Source organism: Polistes dominula, unplaced genomic scaffold (assembly GCF_049000335.1).
Source record: "Polistes dominula isolate Pdom_NZ unplaced genomic scaffold, Pdom_raw_medaka contig_24, whole genome shotgun sequence".
Taxonomy (NCBI): Eukaryota; Metazoa; Arthropoda; class Insecta; order Hymenoptera; family Vespidae; genus Polistes; species Polistes dominula.
In genome coordinates, this window is record NW_028301150.1 from 6,352,501 (window position 1) to 6,373,414 (window position 20,914).

General features: G+C 29.0%; 4 protein-coding genes across 7 annotated transcripts in view; 2 read left to right on the forward strand and 2 right to left on the reverse strand.

Annotated features, from left to right (window-relative positions):
• The window catches only part of Pits (Protein interacting with Ttk69 and Sin3A), a 13,339-nt gene extending 6,282 nt beyond the window's left edge, over nucleotides 1–7,057 (forward strand). Inside the window, exons 2-6 of one of the 3 annotated variants that reach the window (XM_015321365.2) lie at nucleotides 676–827; nucleotides 932–1,118; nucleotides 1,720–1,976; nucleotides 2,278–2,365; nucleotides 4,171–7,057. In XM_015321365.2, coding sequence (XP_015176851.1) covers nucleotides 676–827; nucleotides 932–1,118; nucleotides 1,720–1,976; nucleotides 2,278–2,365; nucleotides 4,171–4,178 — 692 coding nt within the window. In that variant the 3' untranslated portion in view covers nucleotides 4,179–7,057. Of the gene's footprint in view, nucleotides 1–675; nucleotides 828–931; nucleotides 1,119–1,719; nucleotides 1,977–2,277 lie in introns of all 3 variants that reach the window. The other 2 variants (XM_015321362.2, XM_015321363.2) reach the window with 2 other exon arrangements.
• A 3,107-nt stretch (nucleotides 7,058–10,164) lies between these two features.
• Nucleotides 10,165–14,616, forward strand: LOC107066591 (uncharacterized). The gene is made up of 7 exons (XM_015321361.2): nucleotides 10,165–10,270; nucleotides 10,575–10,812; nucleotides 10,887–11,062; nucleotides 11,282–13,996; nucleotides 14,072–14,123; nucleotides 14,205–14,363; nucleotides 14,458–14,616. Coding segments are annotated over exons 1-7 (3,402 nt in total). The 5' UTR covers nucleotides 10,165–10,268; the 3' UTR covers nucleotides 14,518–14,616.
• LOC107066655 (inositol-tetrakisphosphate 1-kinase) lies at nucleotides 14,520–17,156 on the reverse strand. Its single transcript, XM_015321486.2, has 5 exons — nucleotides 16,774–17,156; nucleotides 16,489–16,587; nucleotides 16,269–16,410; nucleotides 16,028–16,164; nucleotides 14,520–15,969 (listed from the first exon to the last, which is right to left on the reverse strand). Exons 1-5 carry the CDS (start codon nucleotides 16,915–16,917, stop codon nucleotides 15,391–15,393), a joined length of 1,101 nt encoding a protein of 366 aa, XP_015176972.1. The 5' UTR covers nucleotides 16,918–17,156; the 3' UTR covers nucleotides 14,520–15,390.
• A 449-nt stretch (nucleotides 17,157–17,605) lies between these two features.
• On the reverse strand, nucleotides 17,606–20,698 carry LOC107066654 (N-alpha-acetyltransferase 30). Of its 2 annotated transcripts, none has more exons than XM_015321485.2 (3): nucleotides 19,922–20,698; nucleotides 19,443–19,615; nucleotides 17,606–19,154 (listed from the first exon to the last, which is right to left on the reverse strand). In XM_015321485.2, the coding sequence occupies exons 1-3, from the start codon at nucleotides 20,196–20,198 to the stop codon at nucleotides 18,837–18,839; spliced, it is 768 nt and encodes a 255-aa protein (XP_015176971.1). In that variant the 5' UTR covers nucleotides 20,199–20,698; the 3' UTR covers nucleotides 17,606–18,836. The 2 variants fall into 2 exon arrangements, with proteins under 2 accessions (XP_015176971.1, XP_015176970.1); XM_015321484.2 differs by having other exon boundaries at nucleotides 19,443–19,618; nucleotides 19,922–20,691.
• Between the last annotated feature and the right edge of the window lie 216 nt (nucleotides 20,699–20,914).

Genomic DNA, 20,914 nt, shown 5'->3' on the forward strand with positions numbered 1-20,914 from the left:
CCCCCTTCTTATAGATCCTCTTTCTCTTCCCCCTTGTCCAGGAATTATTTTTACGAATCCCACTTATCTTTGAACTAACGTTCGATTTTTTGCGTACAATATTTTCCACGGGGTTTATTTTGAAATGTTAATTTTTAAACAAAAAAAAATGTTGTTTCTTTCTATGAGGTTGTGTTGTTGTTAACGTAATTATTATTATTATCATTGAAGATGTAAGGAATAGATTAGTTATTAATGTATATCTGACCTTACTTAGCACGTACGTTTAATCAATGTGTGTGCGTATTTCGAGTTGATATTTCTCACGTTAAATCGATATTATTCGATCCCGAAGAGTTGTTTTATATTCAAAGTCATAAGAAAGTATACGTTTTACTGGGCTCTCACACAGTAGGAATTATTAATTACTTTTATTAACCGTCATATATTGATTGATCTGCCGAGTAACGATCGACTGGAATGTTTTTATCTCATTTTTACGCAATATGTTCTTATTTGCTTTGTTTTCTTCCATTTATATATTTTTTTTCATAATACGAGATATCATTTTCTATCGGACATAGTAATCAATAAAATCGCATAAGAAGGTAGATGCCAACTATAATTACACTTTGATTTATTATTAAAAACAAATATAAATAGAAATAAATGAAATATTGTTCAATGAAATTGCAGTTGCTTATGTTGGCTCGTCCATTCCGTTAGCGCCCGCCAACGTAGCTGCAAATGGCGGAGGATCACCTCTTCGTCCTAGGACGAGTCCTCCGCCCCCACCTCCACCGACGCAAGAAAGCGCCAACGATAATCCACAGAATAATCATCATCAGGTAAAAAAGTCTAGAAATAAATATGGAATAAAATCAAAGATTTCTTTATATTCCGTCTAAGAGAATATGTTTGATCTTATCAAAGTTGCGATTTAATTTTGTAGGGATCGACAAACGGACCTTCACCGATGGCCGCCTTGATGTCCGTTGCCGACAATCTGACGTCTCCAGAACCCGTACCCCAGCCGCCAAACAATCCAAGTCCCACGAGCAGAAGCCCACCAACTACAGCAACTAACGTTCAACAACGTAGCGCTTCCAGAGGTTCTCAACACAGTCCTAATGGTTCAGGTAAATTTCTAAGCTAGCTCGTCAAAAGGTGTGGATCAGATGCATGTTAAGTGTTATCAATTATTTTTTACAAACATATTTGATAATTCTATACATTTCTATCTTCGGTCTATTCGCACGGGGGGGAGGTACAGTTCGTTCTAAAAAAAAAATTCCCTGTTTTATGATGTCTCAAACGAAAATTATTGTCAAGTTCATTAAAAACATTGTAACACTTAATATGATGTGGATCCTTCTGTATATACGAGGATGAATCAATAAAATAATTATCTGCAATGTTATGATATATTAATAGGATTAGGATTATAATTAGAAATAGGATTTTTTGTTCTTTATTTCTTTATTTTCTATATAGAAAAGAATAATGTGAAGTAAAACTGTCTATGTTAAAACCTCGCGATGAACAAAATATGTACAGTATTAATAATAGGAGGAAAACCGCAAATATTTATGCGTGGAAATTTGACCACAGAGTTACCCAACGTAATGACAGAAATATCACCATTACATTGCGGATAATTATTGAGTCATCTTTATATATCATATATTATAAATATTTGTGAATATCTATTTGAAAGAATAAAATTGGAATGACGAAAAGTCAATTTTCTCTCAGGATCGGGTAGAAGATCTAGCTGTTCCAGGCACGTATCTTCGACGACGGTAACGACGTCGTCCGAAGGTGCGGTGGCTCAATCAGCGGGTGCTGAACCTGTGTCAGCCCCAACCCTTAAATGCACTCTTTGTCAAGAACGTCTTGAAGACACGCACTTCGTTCAGTGTCCGAGCGTTCCTCATCACAAATTTTGTTTCCCCTGCAGTCGAGACAGCATAAAAAGACAAGGGGCTGGTTCGGAGGTAAATATTATATTACTTTTTCTTTTTTTCTTTTTATTTTTATTTTGTTATATTGTAAAAAAAGAAAATATTTTCGTAACAACTATCATTACGTTGAAAAAAAAAAATTTTTTTTGTTAACCAAATATTTATACTTGTCTTGTTACTCGACCATACAAAAAAAAAGAAACCTTATTAGAACAAAATCTGTTCGAAACTATAACAATGTGAAATACATTTCACGATGTATATCTTTGCAAATCGATTTGTTAAACTTTATTTGAATAAACTGGAATATAAAATAACAATACAATATTTGTAGGTTTACTGTCCGAGTGGAGAGAAGTGTCCGTTGGCAAATAGCCAAGTACCGTGGGCGTTTATGCAAGGAGAGATTGCAACGATTCTTGGTGAGGATACTAATGGTTCTGGACTTAAGGTCAAGAAAGAAAGGGAAACTTAAAGAAAGTACCAAGAATTTTGACCGTGGCTCCAATTTTTCGCCCTCCCATTTAATTCAATGGGTGGATGTGTTAATGGTGAAACCGTGAAGGTTTCACCAAATATTTTTGGTAACGGTGTTTAAACGTTGGTTAAATAATGAAAACCAACAAAAACGACTAGAGCCAAAGACGCATTGTCGATGTTGTATCGAAATTGGGTTCCCATGAAAAACAACGATTAAAAATGTTGTTTGTCAAGGAAAGTGGACGGCGATTTGGCGTTTTAACTCTAATATTGTTTGTCTTCATATAATATATATATATATATATATATATATATATATATATATATATATATATATATAAATATATATATTTATTTTTTTCTAACTTTTTTCTTTTCTGGTTTTTTTCTCTCTTTTTTTTTTTTTTTTTAAATACATCGGTTGAAGCCAATAGAATTATTCATCTTCAGATGGATTATTTTGTTCTGATTGATCTTTATGGAATCGCGTCTTGAGAGAGAGAGCTCAAGGTGAAGAAGTTTTTGGCTAATTGTGTAAGCTGATACCGATTCTGTCTTTTTCACACTGAAAATACATACACTTACGATAAACAAAACAATAATACACATACACGTACACACGTAATTGTACATGCAGTAACATGAAACGTTAACAGACGTATTTATATACGAAATATTATGGGGAATAAAACAGGTAATATCGCGCCATTGAATCATTTAGTTATTATGATTTCTCGTATGCTTTTTTTCTTTCTATCTCTATGTCTTTCTTCATTCGCAAACTATTTGTTAGGAGAAAGGATTTTGTCGATTTTTTCTCTGGCGCGATGGCAAGAAGAGTTAATAAAAGTAAGATGAAGAGGAAGGAAGAAAGGGAGGAGAGGGTTTTAAGAAACGAGCTAATTTTCTGCTCATCTTCCATTTGTAATTTACATTGGTATTTTGGGAGGGGGGCAACAATAATCGCCTTCCGTTTTAATTGTCGTTTCCTGTTTTAATACCTTTATACATTTGTGCGCGTAATTAAAATACACGCGCGAAAGGTACATACATGTAAACACGCAGAAAACACTGACACACACATCCACACACAGGGATGCTCAAGTATTACGCGACTTTCTATAAAAAAAAAAGTAATTATTAAAAAAAATAAAAAAAAAAATAAAAATATCCTACAAACTTGTATACATGTACGACGAGTATACGTATATGTATTTTTTCGTTTTCATTTTGTAAACATCATCGAGTATAAAAAAAGAAAATGGAACAAGTAATAAATTTTCGTTGGTCCATTTCGTGGGGGGAGGGGGGAGAAAAGAAGAAAAAATGGAATCGTGCGAGCGGTTGATCAAACATTTCTACTTTTGGTCGTAATCAAAGAAAAATAGAAAATGCGAAAATATAGAAATTTTCGAGCCAACGCGTGCGCGCAGGATTTCTTGTACATTATGTATATGTGTATATATATATATAAGATTATATATATACTACGTAATTAGGGAAGATGAAAGAAGATAAAACACACCTTCGACTAAAGGAGTACCATTCGTTCTTATGTGTACAAACAAACTTGCATTCGTTTGCATTAGCTTGCAATCGATTAATTATCCTAAATTATTTTTCTTTTCTTTTTTTTCTCTTTATTTCTTTATCTTTACTACTATTGTTATTATAATTTTGTCGATAATTTTTTTTCTTTTTGTTTTTGTAGTATTTAACTCGATTTTCTTTGTTTATTTGTATGCAGGGGAATAATCGAGGAAAAGAAAAAAGTATCCGTGACAAAGTCATTTTATGATTACGAAAGAAAAGAAAGAAAAAGACGAGAGACGAAGAAGAAATAAAGAAGCGTATCTCCGTTACATTTCTCAGAAAACAAATTTATGTGGACAGAAACATAATTAGTGACCTTTTACAATGTCCATTTTTGCCTTTAGTTGTTGTTTATCTCTATCTCGCCTAGACTTTAAGTAAAAAGAAGAGGGGCATTTTTGGTTTTTCATTTTGCCGATGAAAACGAAAAGAATACGCCCGTCAAATAGGAACCATACACTCGCTAATTGTCTCTAAAGAAAAAGAAAATGAAAATAAAAAAAAAAAAAATGGTAATGACGACGAAGGAGGAATGAAAAAAAGAAAAATTAAAATAAAAATAAAAGTTAAATTGAAAGAAAAAGGAGGGGAAAAAAGGGAGATATATGAAAATATAACGCTAAGAATATAACAATTAAAAAAATGGACAAAATGCAGGCTGACTTCTTCGCTTAAATACCGTCGGTGGAATGGAAAAAAGATAGATAAAAAGGGGGGGGTTGAAATTAAAAAATAATCATAATTTTTTCATGATTCCCGTTAGTGTGATCTTACGTGCATAAAAAAAAGGAAAAAGGTAAAAAATGAATTAATTAATAAATAAGAAAAGAGACCACCGAATGTAAGAGCAGCTCCTTGTTGTTGTTGTTGTTGTTGTATATAGTTGTACAAATTGTGACGAAATTTAAAAGAAATAAAAAAAAGAAAAAAAAAAGAAGGGACACAACGAACGGAGAAACGACGTCTCGACGAGAGAGAATATATATTTTTTTTAAATTATTATTTTTTTTTATTTACATCTTCACATATATAATTTGATATGCCTTTGTATTATTAAATTAGCGCTGTATATTTTTAAGCGCGCTTTACTCTCTCGTTTATGATTATCGTGACTTCCGCCGAAGTGTCTGAGACGAGAGAAGCGGAGAGGGAAGAGAAATGATAATGAGTGAGAAAAAATGCAAGAGAGAGAAAAAGAGAGAAAAAGAAAAAGATATTATAATTAAGAATGAAAAGAAGGAAAAAGTAGGTGGAATCGATGAGGATAAAGAAAATAAAAAACATTATAAATAGCAATACGCGATATCATCGTACACATACGTGATATATTTCTTTTTCTTTCTTCATTAATCTTATACGAGTCAAAACGGATCGATATCCTGAATGGAAGAGTGAATGAGAGAGAGAGAGAGAGAGAGAGAGAGAGAGAGAATCAAAGTAAGACAAAATATGCAAAAAATTTTACCACATATTGTCCATAAAATTAATATATTGTATGTGTGATAATAGAGACGATTTAAAAGAAAAACGACAAACGGATAATTCGTAAAAAAGATAATGTAAAAAATGATAACGTAAGAGAATGATTTGTCCTTTGTACGAAAAAAAAAGAAAAAAAATACGAAAAAAAAAGAAAAATCATGTTTGTCCTTGATACGTAACACCAACCAAACCCTTTTTAAATAGCCAAGATTGCAAGGATGTGTATAAATTTATATATATATATATATATATATACACATATTGTTTTCTTTTTTTTTTTAAATGGGAAGAACAAAATTTTTGTATCTTGGCTAGGATCGTCGCCATTTTTTCGTATCACGTAAATTCGTTTGTGAATATTATTATTACAATAATGATTATTATAATGATAATGATGATGATGATGATAAGAATTTAAAACCGTTCAACGGTTGACTGTCGTCTTGTATCGTCGATTTTTACAAAGAAAAGAAAATAAACAAAAAATAAAATAAAAAATGAATTTTGAAGACGACGTTATTTTCGCGTCGTTCTTCGAGTTTTCTTTTCACAATAAGATGAGTTAATATTAATCCGAATTTCGATAAGAGGAAGAATTTATTAGAAATAATTTATTCACATTTTTCTAATACTTCGATGCTCGGTACCAGGGGATATATGGACAGTTTATTATGAAATTTTTGTGTATAAGGCTATTTTTGAAGAAAAATTAAAAAGAAAAAAAATGAAGAAAACGCACATAATTTGAATGCTTCATTTGTAGCTCATGAAAATCGTTTGCTCGACTTATTTTTCAAGAATGGACTTACCATTTTCCTAATAAACTGTCCATGCATTTATATATATGTACTCCTACTACTATTACTAAGTTTTTCGGATTTAATACTCGTTCTTATCCTTTCTTTTGTGCTAATTTTTTTTTCTTTTTCAATTAGTTAATTAATTTACGACTTATCTATTCGATGAAATTTTCGATGTTATTTGAAGAACCAAATGAATTTTATTTATTTTTTGTTCTCATTTTTCTTTTTCTTTGGATGTGAAATGAGACGAATACAAACAAACACGTGTCCACGCCATTGTCGCCGAAAATTATTTATATATATACGCGCGTATGTGTGCGAGTATGCGAACGTTTGTGCGATAGAAAAAATGATGAGAAGAAGAGAGCTTACCACGTGAGTTTTTTTCACCAATAATTTTTTTAAAAACTATTACTTTTATCCACGTCCGTTCTTTTGTTTTTATTTTTTATTTGTAATTTTTTGTTCTCAATGATTTTTTCTTTTCCCTTCCTTTTTTGTCTTTTCTTTTTTTCTTTTTCTACGACTTCTGTATAGTTTAACCGCAGATACACGAAAGCGCAAACACGAGAGAGAATAAATGAAAAAAAAAATAAAATAAAAATAAAAAAACAATACGTCGAATAGCAATTGTAGTAGCGAATAATGAAAAATTTTCTAGTACATATACCATACCTCGAAGAAACGCGTAAACACTGTACTCTTTATCGTATGTATGCAGCAAGCAAAGGCAAAAATATATGTGTTGATGTGTAATCATCCTCTCTGTGTCTTATTTTTTTCTCATTTCTTCCCGATATCATTTTTATTTTATTCGATCATCTCGTTATTTCACATATTTAAAAAAATATACGTGATCAATTAATTTTCGTTTTACTCTATTTTTCAATATCGCTTCAAAAACATTTATCACAATTTCATTTTGCAACATTGTCATGAACAATCGTTGCTAATGACTTTTATTTTATTTTATATTTCAATATTTTATCAAAAATCATATTAATTTATTTCATTTTTCAATACTTTCAGGAACAATTCAAACAAATTATTTTTCAATTAAATTTTACTTTATATCAATGTTATTAGCAATAATTTTACTTTTCAATATTGTTATCAAACGACTGTGATATGAATTGTATGTTGCTTTTTTTACTTTGCATTCCAATATTCATTATAAATAATTTAAACGAAAAATGAACGTTCTAAATAAAACAAAAAAAAAGAACTAAACCCTTACAAAAGAGAACGATGCAATTTGAAATAGCAAGTGAATTTGAATTTTCATTGGCGAACGTCGCGTTTCCCATTAATTCGGTGGTGTCACCCGTATTCAATTAGAATTTCGCGAGAGATTACGTCACAAATTTTCAAATTTCCTAATCAATTTTGCTTACGTAATCGTCGTCATAGTCGTCATTGTCGTTCTCAAGTCGCGGGAAAAATTTTGGACATTGAAAATCAATGCCAATGTTCAGCTGTGGGGTGGAAATTACTGAGAAAGAGAGAGAGATGGAAAGAGAAAAAAACAAAAGAGGGGAGGGGGTTAGGTAGAGAGAGAAGGGGTGGTTACAGGACAAAGAACGCGGTACCGGCATATTGATCTGTCGTTCCCAGACGGCCTGAACCCCGTCGTCTGCCACCGAACGAATCCGAATTTAAAGCGAGCTACGATGGTCACGTTACTTCGCTACGAAAAACATTTCAACAACAACCCAACCCAGACCGTTCGATTCTTATTCCAACGATTTGTAGAATCATTCGCGGATTCGCGGTATAAATTTCAATCAAAATTACTCACAATCAATTGAACTTATCTTTTTTGTTTAATAAAATTCGAACTACGATAAACGTAGAGATAAACTTTTGTAAAAAAGGAAACATTTCAACCACTACATTTATTCATTTTTTCTTTCTAACCATTAGCGAATGGTTAACAATTCGTTCAAATGAAAAATAAAAAAATATGTAATTTAATTTAATTTATAATTTACGTTTTGGCCGTATTGTTTCAGCAAACAAATTCTATTGAAATATGTTCGATAAAATGTAACATTTTTCGCAAGACATTTCTTTTCCTATTTAATGTTCGTTAATATTTATGAAAATGAAAATTAATACGATTAACGTTGGATATGAATGTTGATTTGAAATAGTCATAATTACGCTTAGTTTTTTTTCTTAAAATATATGAAGAGTATTTGGAAAATGTGCAAAATTGATGTAGCGTGACATTCTTTTCTCATTCATGTTCATTAATATTTATTAAAATGAATAATAATGCAATGAGCATGAAATATACTGATTTGAAATGATCAACGTATTCTATGTGCATGTAGTATTTTATAAAATAAAAATACTAAAGAGAATTTCCCTCTCAAAAATTCCGCCATATTATGGCGCTTCTCGTTTTTTACATTAAAATTTAATCTAAATTCATTACAAATACAAATAATATATTAGACATTTAAATATACTAATTAAAGGCAAGATTATGCTCGTGTTTTTGAATAACAAACTTAAAGGTAATTTTGATAAAACGATTCATTATATGTACCGTGCTTCTTTTTTTTGTTTAATATTCATTGACAAGAAAGTAAAGTTCGGCAATGCAATTTTGTTCGATTGTAAAATTCGCTGAGGACTGCATATGACTCGAGAAAAGGATCTTTCACCTTTAAGGGTCAACATTCGCGATCGTTACCACTTAAGGAGTATCGTCATACGACAGTTCGAACTACTACGTATTTCGTCATCGTTTCTACAATAACTTCGTGTCGTGCATTGTCACGCGACATTTTTATTTTTATATTTTAATTAAAATATTTCCATACGTCTAGCTTTGTCAATAAAATAAATTATTTTTACTTTATTTCTCTTTCTCTCTCTCTCTCTCTCTCTCTCTCTCTTTCTATCATTTTCTTTGTTTATTTACAATAATTGTATGTAAATAAATAACAAATTAATCATTCAATATTATTTCTGACAATTAATCAAAAAGTGAATTTTCATTAGTTGATTCTTATGAGATACATGAAAACCAGCCAATGAAAACTCATGACAATTTTCTGCTACTATTGTATAGATTTTGAAAAATGAATTTTATGTATATTGTACAAACATAGATATATTTGCATATATGTATATTTGTATGGACATTGGCGATGTTCCATCGTCTTTAAAGCATGCCGTGCATGTGCGTACCTTCGACGTACTGTTATTGATTATGGCGCATTAAAGCCGGGAGATCTCTTGGAAGTACGTGGAGATCAATGACGTCTACTTTAATGACATCATTCTCTTATCGAAAAATAATGTAATTCTTAAATTTCAATTTTATATTTTACTATTTACTTTTTCCTTTTTGATTTTAATCGAAAATATAAAAAAAAAAAGAGAAATAATAACAAAATGCAATAATCAAATTCGAAATGAAACAAATTCTTTAAAGTTCATTTTATTTTAGAAAAAAAAAAAATCGAGAGAAAAATAATTGATAAATTATATGTAAGAGCAGCTATCTCTTGTCGAATAAATTAATTTTTAAAAGCTTTTCTATAGTCTTTTTATATTGATTCGTAAAATATTTTTTTTACGTTCACGTTAACTATGAATATTCATACATATTTGTATATATATGTATATACAAATAATTGATAGAAAATTATTAACGCGACGGCCATTTTATCGCACGAAAAATAAATATCAAATATTTCAGTATTCGTTCATATTAATTTTTAAACTATTTTGTTTTCTTTTTTTTCTTTTTTTTATCGTTTACTCAAACTACATGAATATTCGTAACTAAACAGGTCATTCCCTTTAAGGATCGATATCAGCGTGCATAGAAATCTTACGGTGCAGAGGTAGAAGGTTTCGCGACGTCGCAGAACATACTGGATCGTTCCGTTTCCGTTTCGAAAGACCGCAAGAACATTCAATCTTGTTATTTTGTTATCTTATTATTATCATGTAATATATAATATTAGTCATTTTATATATTTCTATGATAATTTTTAATCATCCATGCGATCGTACATTTATATATATATTTTTCTTTTTTCGTAATAGAATTTACGAAATTTCACGCAGTATTATTTTTATAATTGGATTAAAAAAATTCTTACGGATACTTTGTAATTATTTGTATAATAAAAAATTTCTTTTTTATTAGAATTTGATATATTCGTAATATCTCTTTTTAATATGAATATAAATTTTATATAAATGTTATTATTATTATTTGTTTTACATATGAATGATATATTTTTTTCAGGAGACGAAAATACTTGGGAGTTGGAATAAAAGGAAAACGAGGATTAGATAATGAATGTTATTGCAAAAAACAAGAAATTGCAGACAAATCTCAACATTTCCATCTTAGCGCAACGAGTATTATCGATCATAGTTCTTTACATTCTTCGCAGTCTCGGAAATTCTCGGAAGTGGTTGAAAATACAAATGACAAACTGGTGGATCGAAGATCAACGAATATCAAGTTTGATATCAAATCGGTATATAAAAGCTTATACACATTTTTTTATCTTCGTTATATTATTTATTATTTTAATTATGTATTATTATTTAGCCGGATAAGCAAAGATTCCAAACGAATGATCTCGAGAACCAAATACTCAGCCCTGATACTCAAAATGCAATCGAAAATGCTGAAAAAATACTGAAAGAGATTCAACATAAAATCACAGAAGTTACTTTGATATCTTCGAGAAGTGAAACTAACCGTAGGATTAAAAAGAAGAACTGGTTAGTAGAATTTTACTAAATTAATTAATTTATCATTTATTATTATTATTATTATTATTATTATTATTATTATTATTATTATTATTATTATTATTATATATACAAGGACAAGTAGAAAAGTTTGAAGATCATATCGAATTTATCAAATAACAAAAATTGTTTCTATGCTACAGTCAAAATTTTTCAATTTTTATTGAAAAAAAAAATGTTGTTTTTAAGGTATTTCGATAATTTGCAATTAGAACCACCATTAGAAGATGAGAAAGAAGAAGCTTTATATATACGCGAACTCGTCTCGTCAAAATTACAAGAAATTGATCAAAAAGATTCGGAAAGCAATACGGAAAGAAATGAAATGTTGACTAAAAAAATCCGAGAAAAACGAAATAAAAAAATCTCACGTTTGCTGGATCCAAAATTTCAAACTGTGAGAAGACGTCCCGACGATATTTCTTATCAACATAAAAATCACTGTTATGTACCCAATGAACAAATCGAAACGCATCATCATCTGAAAGATAAGATTTCGAATGAGATGAAAAAAGATGATCCAATTGAAAATGTTAACAGACAGAAGATAAAATCATTGACGATTCAAAAAGGTCCTGCATTAAACATCGAAAGAAAATTGAAAAAACAAAACATTAGGTTCATTAATATTTCACCTGATGCATCTTTCGTTCAAAATCATTCAAATATAAGCATTTACGAATTTCGTCATAAACCTTGTATGAATGATAAATCATTAAAAGATAAATTGATTGATCGTTCAAAAATGGGAGAAACGAATGACGAGATCGATGAAATTTCTGCTCGTTCAATTAACTCAATGAAATATGTTAGAAAAGATACAAAAGAAGATGATAATTTAATCGAGTCGGATAAAAAAGAATATCAATCTATTTGGAAAAACGACGATGAGAAAGACTTAATAGATGAAAGGAAGAATGATCTATCATTTAGAAATGAAATAAATAACGACAAAAGGGAAGGAAATAAAGATCGAGGGACCATTTCGAAACATCTGCCAAAGACAGGTGTTAGCGACCATTTTCTTTCCAATACCGAACTAAACTCTTCTTTTCATTCAGATTCTATTAAAAACTTAACGTCCGAACAAAGACAATTTTCTACTGAAAATGTTCACTCTACCAGTGATACAAATATGAACAAATTGTTAATTGAAAATGATATTAAAGATACAAGTAAATCTCTTGATAATGATAATGAAAATGTTGATAATTATAAAAAAAAAACTACAGGTGATATTCAAGAAGAAATTAGAGAAGATGATATTAAATTATTAAAAAAGAAGAAAACGATAGACTATGAGAAAAGTTTGAAAATGATTAACAAACACGATTTTCTAAGAAATCGAGAAAAAAAGATCGACGAAAGTTTTAATAATATTTGTCAAAAATATAATTTAAGAAATAAATCATCGTATAAATCCAAATACGATAGCACAGTTTCTTTTAATAACAGTTTGGAAGAATTTGACTATAGTAGTTTTAACGAGCTTGAATTAAATGCACCTTCGATTGAAAATTTCGATGATATTTTTGTTCATTATGATCAAATGATTGAATATATTTATAAGGGCGAAAAGAAATTAGAAAAAATGTTGGAAGAATTTCAATTGAAATTGTCTGATAATATTGAAGTCACATCTTGTGACATAGTAGCACTCAAAAGTGACGACTGTAAATTAATGAAATCAAATCCTTCCAAATTTCTATATAAACATAAAAAAGATGAAGAATCAACGTTATCTTTATCGGACGATACGATGATAGTTCTACCCAAAAGAGATAAATTACAAATAAATTCGTGTATTGCAAACGATCATTCGTCTCTGACGAATCAATTTCGTAATTTGAAAAAACGAGATACTTCAATAGTTTTTACATATCCATTAGAACAAAAACAAAATGATCTATTGATTAATACAATTTTGACTCTGAACAAATCTAATTTATCATCCGTCGATTTGAACGTAGAAAATAGTTCCGACAAGAGAAAAGCATTAGAAATATTTTCTAATAACGACAAAGTTATCGCTTGCGTTCCTCTTACGACGAATTATTCGTGCAATCATTCTAATGATCCGGAAGATTTGAGAAAGGACGATGAACCTAATCGAACATTATTCAATAACGACGAAATAATTCTTTCTAGAATTTCGAAATTCTTATTGGAACGTCAAGATCAATTTGTTGATCATTTATCTTCAGAGAGGAAGATTAATTTCGACAGTTCAATGGTGCAAGATTTAATGAAACATTTACAAATGATTTCCAATAAATACAATCAAGATATTCCAACTATTTTACAAACATTTATTACCGATCTCACGAACCAACGAGAACCTGATTTATTTTTGAACTTTTTATCGATACAAAAACACGATTATGAAAACGAACAAATATCTTCATCTAAAACAGTCGTGCGAAATAACGAATGTAAAATACAGATAGATGATATCTCTAATACAAATTGTTTCGATAATACAGAATACATTCCGATACAACATCAAGATAAATCCATTGAAATTCATCCGTTAAATTCTATTATAATCGAAGATACCAAATGTTTAATCAATGAAATAAATCAAAAAGAAGTTCAAGTAGTAGAAAAAAGTACTCAATACGATATTTCACTCGAACAAAATACTCTTGAATGTGAGAATCAAATTATTGAAGATATTCGCACAAATAAAGAAAATAAAGAACAATTATCGGAAAAGAAAACTGAAATAGAAGAATATTCTTTAACACAGAATGAAGAAAATTATTCAAATAGTACGAAAATAGATTCGATTGCAAATGATGATACCTACAAGAGAGATGTGAGTTCTGAAATAAATACAGTGACTCCTGATTTGCATTTACCTGAAAAAATAAATAATAAGTTATCGGACGGTGAAGATAGCAGGTGAGTAAGATATTCCTATTGTTATTTCTAAAATAATTATTTGTTGATAATAAATTTTCTTATATTATTTTATAGTAACACGTCCAACGCAAATACTGAAAATATACCTGATACTAATTTTGCTACGGTAATATATGAAATATATAAATAGTTTTAATACATTCATTATACATTAATAAAAATATGCAATGACTGATTGACATTGTAGACTTCGTCAGAAACATCTCACTCGGAAGGAGAATTGTATTTGCCGAGTTCGTGCTCGTATTCTCTCGGAGAAATTAGAGTTACGAAAAATTCAGCATCTGTATGCAATCGTGCACTTGTTAGTAATAGTACATTAACTTGCGTATACGATACCACAAGTGTAAGTAAATGATAATTTTGATATTTTTAAATACTTTTCTTAATATTATTAAATAAAATATGCTTATATGTATTTTTTACTTTGTCTTTCACAGTTATTACATTACAGTTCGGGTGAAGTAATACAATATACGGACAGCACCGATACTCTCTAAAATACAAATACAAATTGATGGCGATGATCAATTTTTGTATATTTTATTCATAAAAAATATATGTACATACATGTAAATAAACGATTCTTAAAGGATAAATTATTATCATGATAATATAGCAAATGTTATCAGAGATATTTGAAGATTATTATCACCTTGTAGAGACGTCCACCTGATTATAAGTAAAAAAGGAACATACGAATGACCGTGTCAATTTCTAAACTATTTTAAATAACAATTTTTAAATTGAAAAGTAAAAAGAGAATTTTATAAACGATATATATATATATATTATTATATACATATATAGCACTATATACATTGTTCAAATTAATTATCACGTCAAAAAAAAAGAACAAATAAAAAAATATTTGTATATAATAAAAAGAAAAGAGAAGAAAAGTATGACGGTTTCACGAAAAATGCAAAATTGTTGTTTATATACTATTTACATACAAATAGTAAAAAGTTTCTATTGAAGATACTTACAATCACAGTATTCAGTCAGTAATTTTGTTTAGAAAAAAGCTTTTTGTATGTTCGTAAACTATCGGATGATATAAAAAAAAAGGAGAAAGTAGAAAAAAAATATGATTTACTTATGCAAGAATGAAACAAAAAATGATGATTATATTGTCCTTCAAATATCAAAATGATCATTACTATGTTGTAATAAATAGTAATAATAATATAACTTTTGATCGGCATAAAGATCTTTGTACTTGAGATAAAGAAAAAATTAATCGTATATTAAATAAGATAATAATCGACGCTGTTTATATTTTTAATAATTTCATATAAATATAAAAACGCGAATGTTTTTAGAAATACAAGCAAATAAGAGCGGTTTTTTTTTAATTACGTATTTTCTGTTTATTTGGTAGACCATTTCTTTTTCTCGTCGCTTTCAAAACCAGAATCCAAATCATCGCTGTGAGATTTTTTTAACGTAGAACTTTTGCAATTTTGTCTAACGACTTTACGCTCTGTTATTAGTTGTTTAATACTGTCTACTAAATGCTGAAAAAAATTTGGATATCCATCATAGCCAGGAAAAGCGTTGACATCTATAACAGCATATTTCTTAGTATCATTTTCTATCACAATATCAATGCCAACCAAATGAAGCCCAAATATTTTGGTTATCTTTTTAATGATTTCCTCCAATATTTCTATGTTCGGTTTAACAATGGTAGGTATATGTTCCTCCGATAATATAGACCATTTAGATTTAGAATCGGGTTTAGATATATCATGGGAATTAAAAAACAATGTGCTCAATGACGCACAATCATCTGAATAAAAGTTCCTTAAGCTTGGTCGCTCAACAACTTGGAAGTTTTTTCCAACTACAAATACTTTGTATAAAATGGCATTGTGATTGACAAAGTCTTGAGCAACACACGGAGGTTGGCAGTCTTTTAAATCTTTTTTATTGAAAATGACCATCATCTAATAATAAAAATATTCATTAATAAATAATTATAATTTTTATATTTATAGCAATTACCTTATGTGCATCACTTGTTCCATGAGCAAGAAGTGACTTGCAGACGAAAGGAAACTTAATATTATTCTGTTGTAGAATGCGCATATTTTCAAGAACATTTGTACTTTTTAATTCTACAAAATTTGGAATAAACAGATCTGAAAGGAGAAAAAAGTCAAATATGCAAAAATAAAGGATCAAGTGAGATTAAAAACATCTGAATTAAATAAATGTTAAGAACAAAATATAAAGTTATTATTACCATTAATATGTATGCTTTCTTGAATAGTTTTGTAATATTTGTATCGGTTATGCAATTTCTTAACATTCTCTAAAGGATCGATAACAATTAATTCAGGATGTTTGTCGATATATTCTTGCAATTTGGATGTAACAGTTATGGCCTTAAAAAGTAAAAATTTCCATCATTAAGATAGGACATCATTAAAAATTATTTTTTTCAATAATTATTTTAGTCATACATTTTCATCTCCGCCTTCAGCACGTGCCAATAAATCTACAAGTTTGTGTAGAAATACGTGAAGTGGTCCCTGGGATTCTAAATTCGAATTAATATCAACCTAAAAGGAATAATCAAAAATTACAACCATAAAAAAAAGATCAATAAAGTATATTTTTCTTTCCAAAGAATCAATGTGTAAAACCTAATAAAGAAAATAATATAACAATTATAGAATCATAACCTCAAACAGTGTAAAGATTCGTTTCAATATCGTTCATATCGATACAAAATTTTCAAAACTTACTAATTTTAAAGAAAATCCTTCGTTTCTGCATACTTTTTCCAAATCGTCGAAGTTTAATTTCTGTCGTTTTTTTTCCCGCACCCAATAACCGATGACATATTTATTACACATTTTTTTACTCTCCTCTCTCGTATTCTGTAACATAATGTTTTTTTATCTTGTTCTTCAATCAAACAAACATGTTTTCCTCATTATTCCATGATACTACGTAGTTTAATATTAATTTGATATTCTATCTGGCTAGACTGCTAAGACAATTTTTCTAAACGAGCTCATGATGAAACTACATTGAAACAATGCGGTTATCTACGAGATACAAAGGTTGGAAACTAAATTTTGAATCATCAGATTTCGCGCTATTCCTGTCGATAATGTATACAAACAATGTACTTTTATCTACAGATAAATTTACTAATTATATTATACATTTCGAAATTGTACAGTTTGTTATATATATATATATATATATATATATATATATATATATATTTATTTATTTTTTTATTCCTATACAAAATAAGTATATAACAAATGTTCAACAACGCAAATCGATTAAATATTTATAAAAATCGTATTAACTTAAATTATTTCTGCATTTTCTTTTCTTTTTCTTATAATATTTGATGACATGATCAATTATAAAAATTATAAAACGATTTAATCTTAAGAATAATGGCTATGTCCATATACATACGATTATCTTAATTTCAAGAGGTTATCTAATAACATAAAAGTTAGCTGGTGATCTCAAAAAGATAATTGAGAATATTTTGATTAAAATTCTTAGCCATTACGGCGATAATTAGGCAATTAAATAAATCGTACATATTAGTTATAATTAAATAAGTTGTAGGTAAAAACATTTACTACTTTTTATTAACATTTTTTACATAATTTTTGTCTTGATAGTTACATTATGATCTGTGCTTCGCATTCATTTGTTTTTTTTTATACAAAGGTAGAGATATAGAAGGTAGACAGTGATACGTACGATCGTGCGTTTATTATCGCACGAGACGTATAATTTTGTTTTTTCTCGGAGAAGTTTTATTTCACGAACGATAACTCTCTCTTTAGTTTTCTCTTCATTATTTAATATACACGTACATATATATTCATACATATATATGTATTTTGACAGTCCTTATATTAACTTTATAATTTCAATTGGAAATATATATTTGACCTAACCGATTTTTGTAGCTCTGTTAAAAAAGAGCCTTTACACGCGCCTTTCATATTTAATGTTTTTTTTCAATCATTAATTACACATTAAAAGGATGTTGCTTCGTCACTTTCCGCAATATTATATTCATGATTAATTAGAATCTGTTGAATAATGGACAGATTTATATTCATATTTATATTTATATACATACACGTATGTCATGAAAAATCTTGAACTTCTAACGTTTATCAGATCTTCGATAATACTTGGATTAATTTCATTTGCTAGAAGCGCATTAAGTGTATATATTTATTGCTTCAGTGTTGCATACATCCTAACAATGTGCGATACTGCAAAATACATTGATTATTTTCAGTATATATATATATTTTTTCTTTCACAGTCTGGATTTATTCCATCCTATCACTTTTTCAGATTTATGTATAGTCATAGGCTTTAATTGAAATCTATATAAAAGATCAGCATCAATGCCATAGCGATTATTGTTAATTAACGATCTGAGAAAAACTTAAAAATTAACATATATAATAACTTTAATGAAAAGAGATTATCAATTTTTATCAATAATTAAATTATGCCAAAATTTCAATGCTTGGCTAATGTTAAATATAAATAACTTTATGTATATTCCAGTAAATTTTATCGTGCTGCACAATTTTTTTTAATATTTCTAGACAATGATTGCATAAATACTTATGAAGTCTATTATCATTACTACAACTTGATGAAAAATAAGTATAAAGAAATTGTGCGTAGACATTAATCCCTGTGGCATTATCGCTGTTGTATATCTGACCGAGGAAGGATGCAAATCTTTTGCTCAATAACACTGCAATTATTTAAGTTCCTATTGGCATAAGCACTCTGGCGGTTTTCATCTAAACCATAATTTCAGTCGTAAAGCATCCACTCCATTTAAATAATATCGAAACAATCGTTTATCACGCACAAATCCCAAATTTTCATATAACCGTAGGGCTGGTCGATTAGTTATTTCAGTCTCTAATACTACTTCATCGGCATCGTCCTCTACCATTGCACGTATTGCCCTTCTCACTAAATTAGATCCAATTTTGCGTTTTCGATATTTAACATCAACTGCTAGCATCGCAATATATCCACGTTTAATAACCTTTCTGTGAATGTCCAGTTTGCAGACAATGGCGCCAACACACTCGTCGCCATGCATTGCCTTGATGAACAAAAAGCAAGAGTTTTTCTGTAAATTTCTATACCTGAAAGATAAAGTGAATCCAACCAAAGCTGGCTAAGTTCATTCTATTTGTCTACTGTGTTACTCCGTATTGATGTCGTTTAAAAATACACGATATCTTCTACATGAGTTCAAGTACTAATACATTATTATATCCTATCGCTTAATTTTAAAATATCAGAATAATATATGCTATGGGAAAAAAGTTTAATTTTGTAAGTAGAAGTTATGTTCTTAAATGAAAATACTATCTTAATATATATTTACCAGGAAGCACAATTTCGGCCAGTTATGGATAAAATATCTATACGTGTAAATAGAATATGGTTCACTTAAGTCTTTTTGTATCAATTTCATTATATCAGGCATTTGAAGTTCGCTCGTATAACTAACATATTCAATATCATTATCATTACTTTCCGAGGATAGTGTTTCCATTTCTTCTGTGAAAGAAAGCAAAGATATTTTTATGTGTCTATTATTAAATGATTCTATGTGTTGGCATTCGCAAGGATAGAAATATTTTGATACCCTGCGAAATTAAATCTGATAATCATTTTGTTATTTAAAATTTACATCTGCCAGTTAGATTTGTAGACAGTGCGAATGAAAAAAAGTTACATCGCTACTAATCAAATAACTATAATTATTTTTAACAAATTTCATATGCTAACGTAACAGATTAAATTCTATAATAATGCATTAAATGTTCTCTTATAACTTTATATCCATTTGATTGAACGTACCATGTTGATTTAAATGACTAGTTTCCATTGTTTGAGATTGTGGAGGATGATTGGATGAATCGGTTGTTCTAGAAAAAGAATCGCATATACCATTTTCTTGAGAAATACCATTTGTATGAGGTTCTTCGGAAATTTCAGTTGTTGCAAGAGTTAAGCGATTGTTAATATCTAAGGTCAAAACATCTGTTACACAACTTTCATTTTTATCTTTAATTTTGCTTTTCATAGGATCGGTGTCGTTAGTTTCCGTATCACCTTCTACTTTTACACACTCCATTTCTCAATGAAGAAATTTTTTCAATCTTTAAATACAACTCTAAGGACAAAAGTGTGTGGCAAAGTTCCAGCCACTGTCCCTGGAGAAATAGAATTTTTTTAGTGATCACCTATACAATATATTTATATGACATGAGAATTTTTTCATTGATCACTATGTTTTCAATCGAATTTTCATTATTGTTATTACTTTCGTCGCATTATATTTAAATTCTTATCTTAAATTAGAGAACGGATCCAGAACCGCTCTACAACTGTCACCATATTGGATTTTCTACACTACTGCTTAAGCTACTATTGCATACGGTTAACGTTTCACATTTATTTGCCGCTCCGGAAAAGGCTTTTGCAAATCAACCAATAACACGTTATATGTTTTCATACAATTTTATCAAATCAATTCTTTGAGATTATAATTTTTTCTTTTCTTTTTTATTTATTTATCTTTTTTTAATTTTTCATTTCTTTTTAATTTTACTTTTAATTTGGTTCGTACAAACTTTAATATCTATTATCTTTCTATTCCTTTTCTTTCTTTCTATCTATTATCTATTCAATGATTTGTTCGAGGGTGACATACATTTTCTAATGATTCCAGTTTGAAGAATATATTTGTATATCTATGTTAAAAGTAATACACGACCATAGGTGAAATTTACAATTCGTTTTCAAAACAATTCTTAAAAAAACCTTAACAAAAATTACCTTATTTCGTGG

Excerpts from the sequence above, each read along its gene's own strand:
- LOC107066591 (XM_015321361.2), top strand. Across the intron at positions 13,997-14,071 it reads TCGGACGGTGAAGATAGCAG|TAACACGTCCAACGCAAATA; the intron begins GTGAGTAAGATA and ends ATTATTTTATAG. Across the intron at positions 14,364-14,457 it reads GCGTATACGATACCACAAGT|TTATTACATTACAGTTCGGG; the intron begins GTAAGTAAATGA and ends TGTCTTTCACAG.
- LOC107066655 (XM_015321486.2), bottom strand. The coding sequence starts at position 16,917 with ATGTTACAGAATACGAGAGAGGAGAGTAAAAAAATGTGTAATAAATAT. Across the intron at positions 16,588-16,773 it reads AAGGATTTTCTTTAAAATTA|GTTGATATTAATTCGAATTT; the intron begins GTAAGTTTTGAA and ends TATTCCTTTTAG. Across the intron at positions 15,970-16,027 it reads GAACAAGTGATGCACATAAG|ATGATGGTCATTTTCAATAA; the intron begins GTAATTGCTATA and ends TTTTATTATTAG.
- LOC107066654 (XM_015321484.2), bottom strand. The coding sequence starts at position 20,198 with ATGGAGTGTGTAAAAGTAGAAGGTGATACGGAAACTAACGACACCGAT. Across the intron at positions 19,619-19,921 it reads TAGTCATTTAAATCAACATG|AAGAAATGGAAACACTATCC; the intron begins GTACGTTCAATC and ends TTTCTTTCACAG. Across the intron at positions 19,155-19,442 it reads GGCCGAAATTGTGCTTCCTG|GCAATGCATGGCGACGAGTG; the intron begins GTAAATATATAT and ends TTGTTCATCAAG.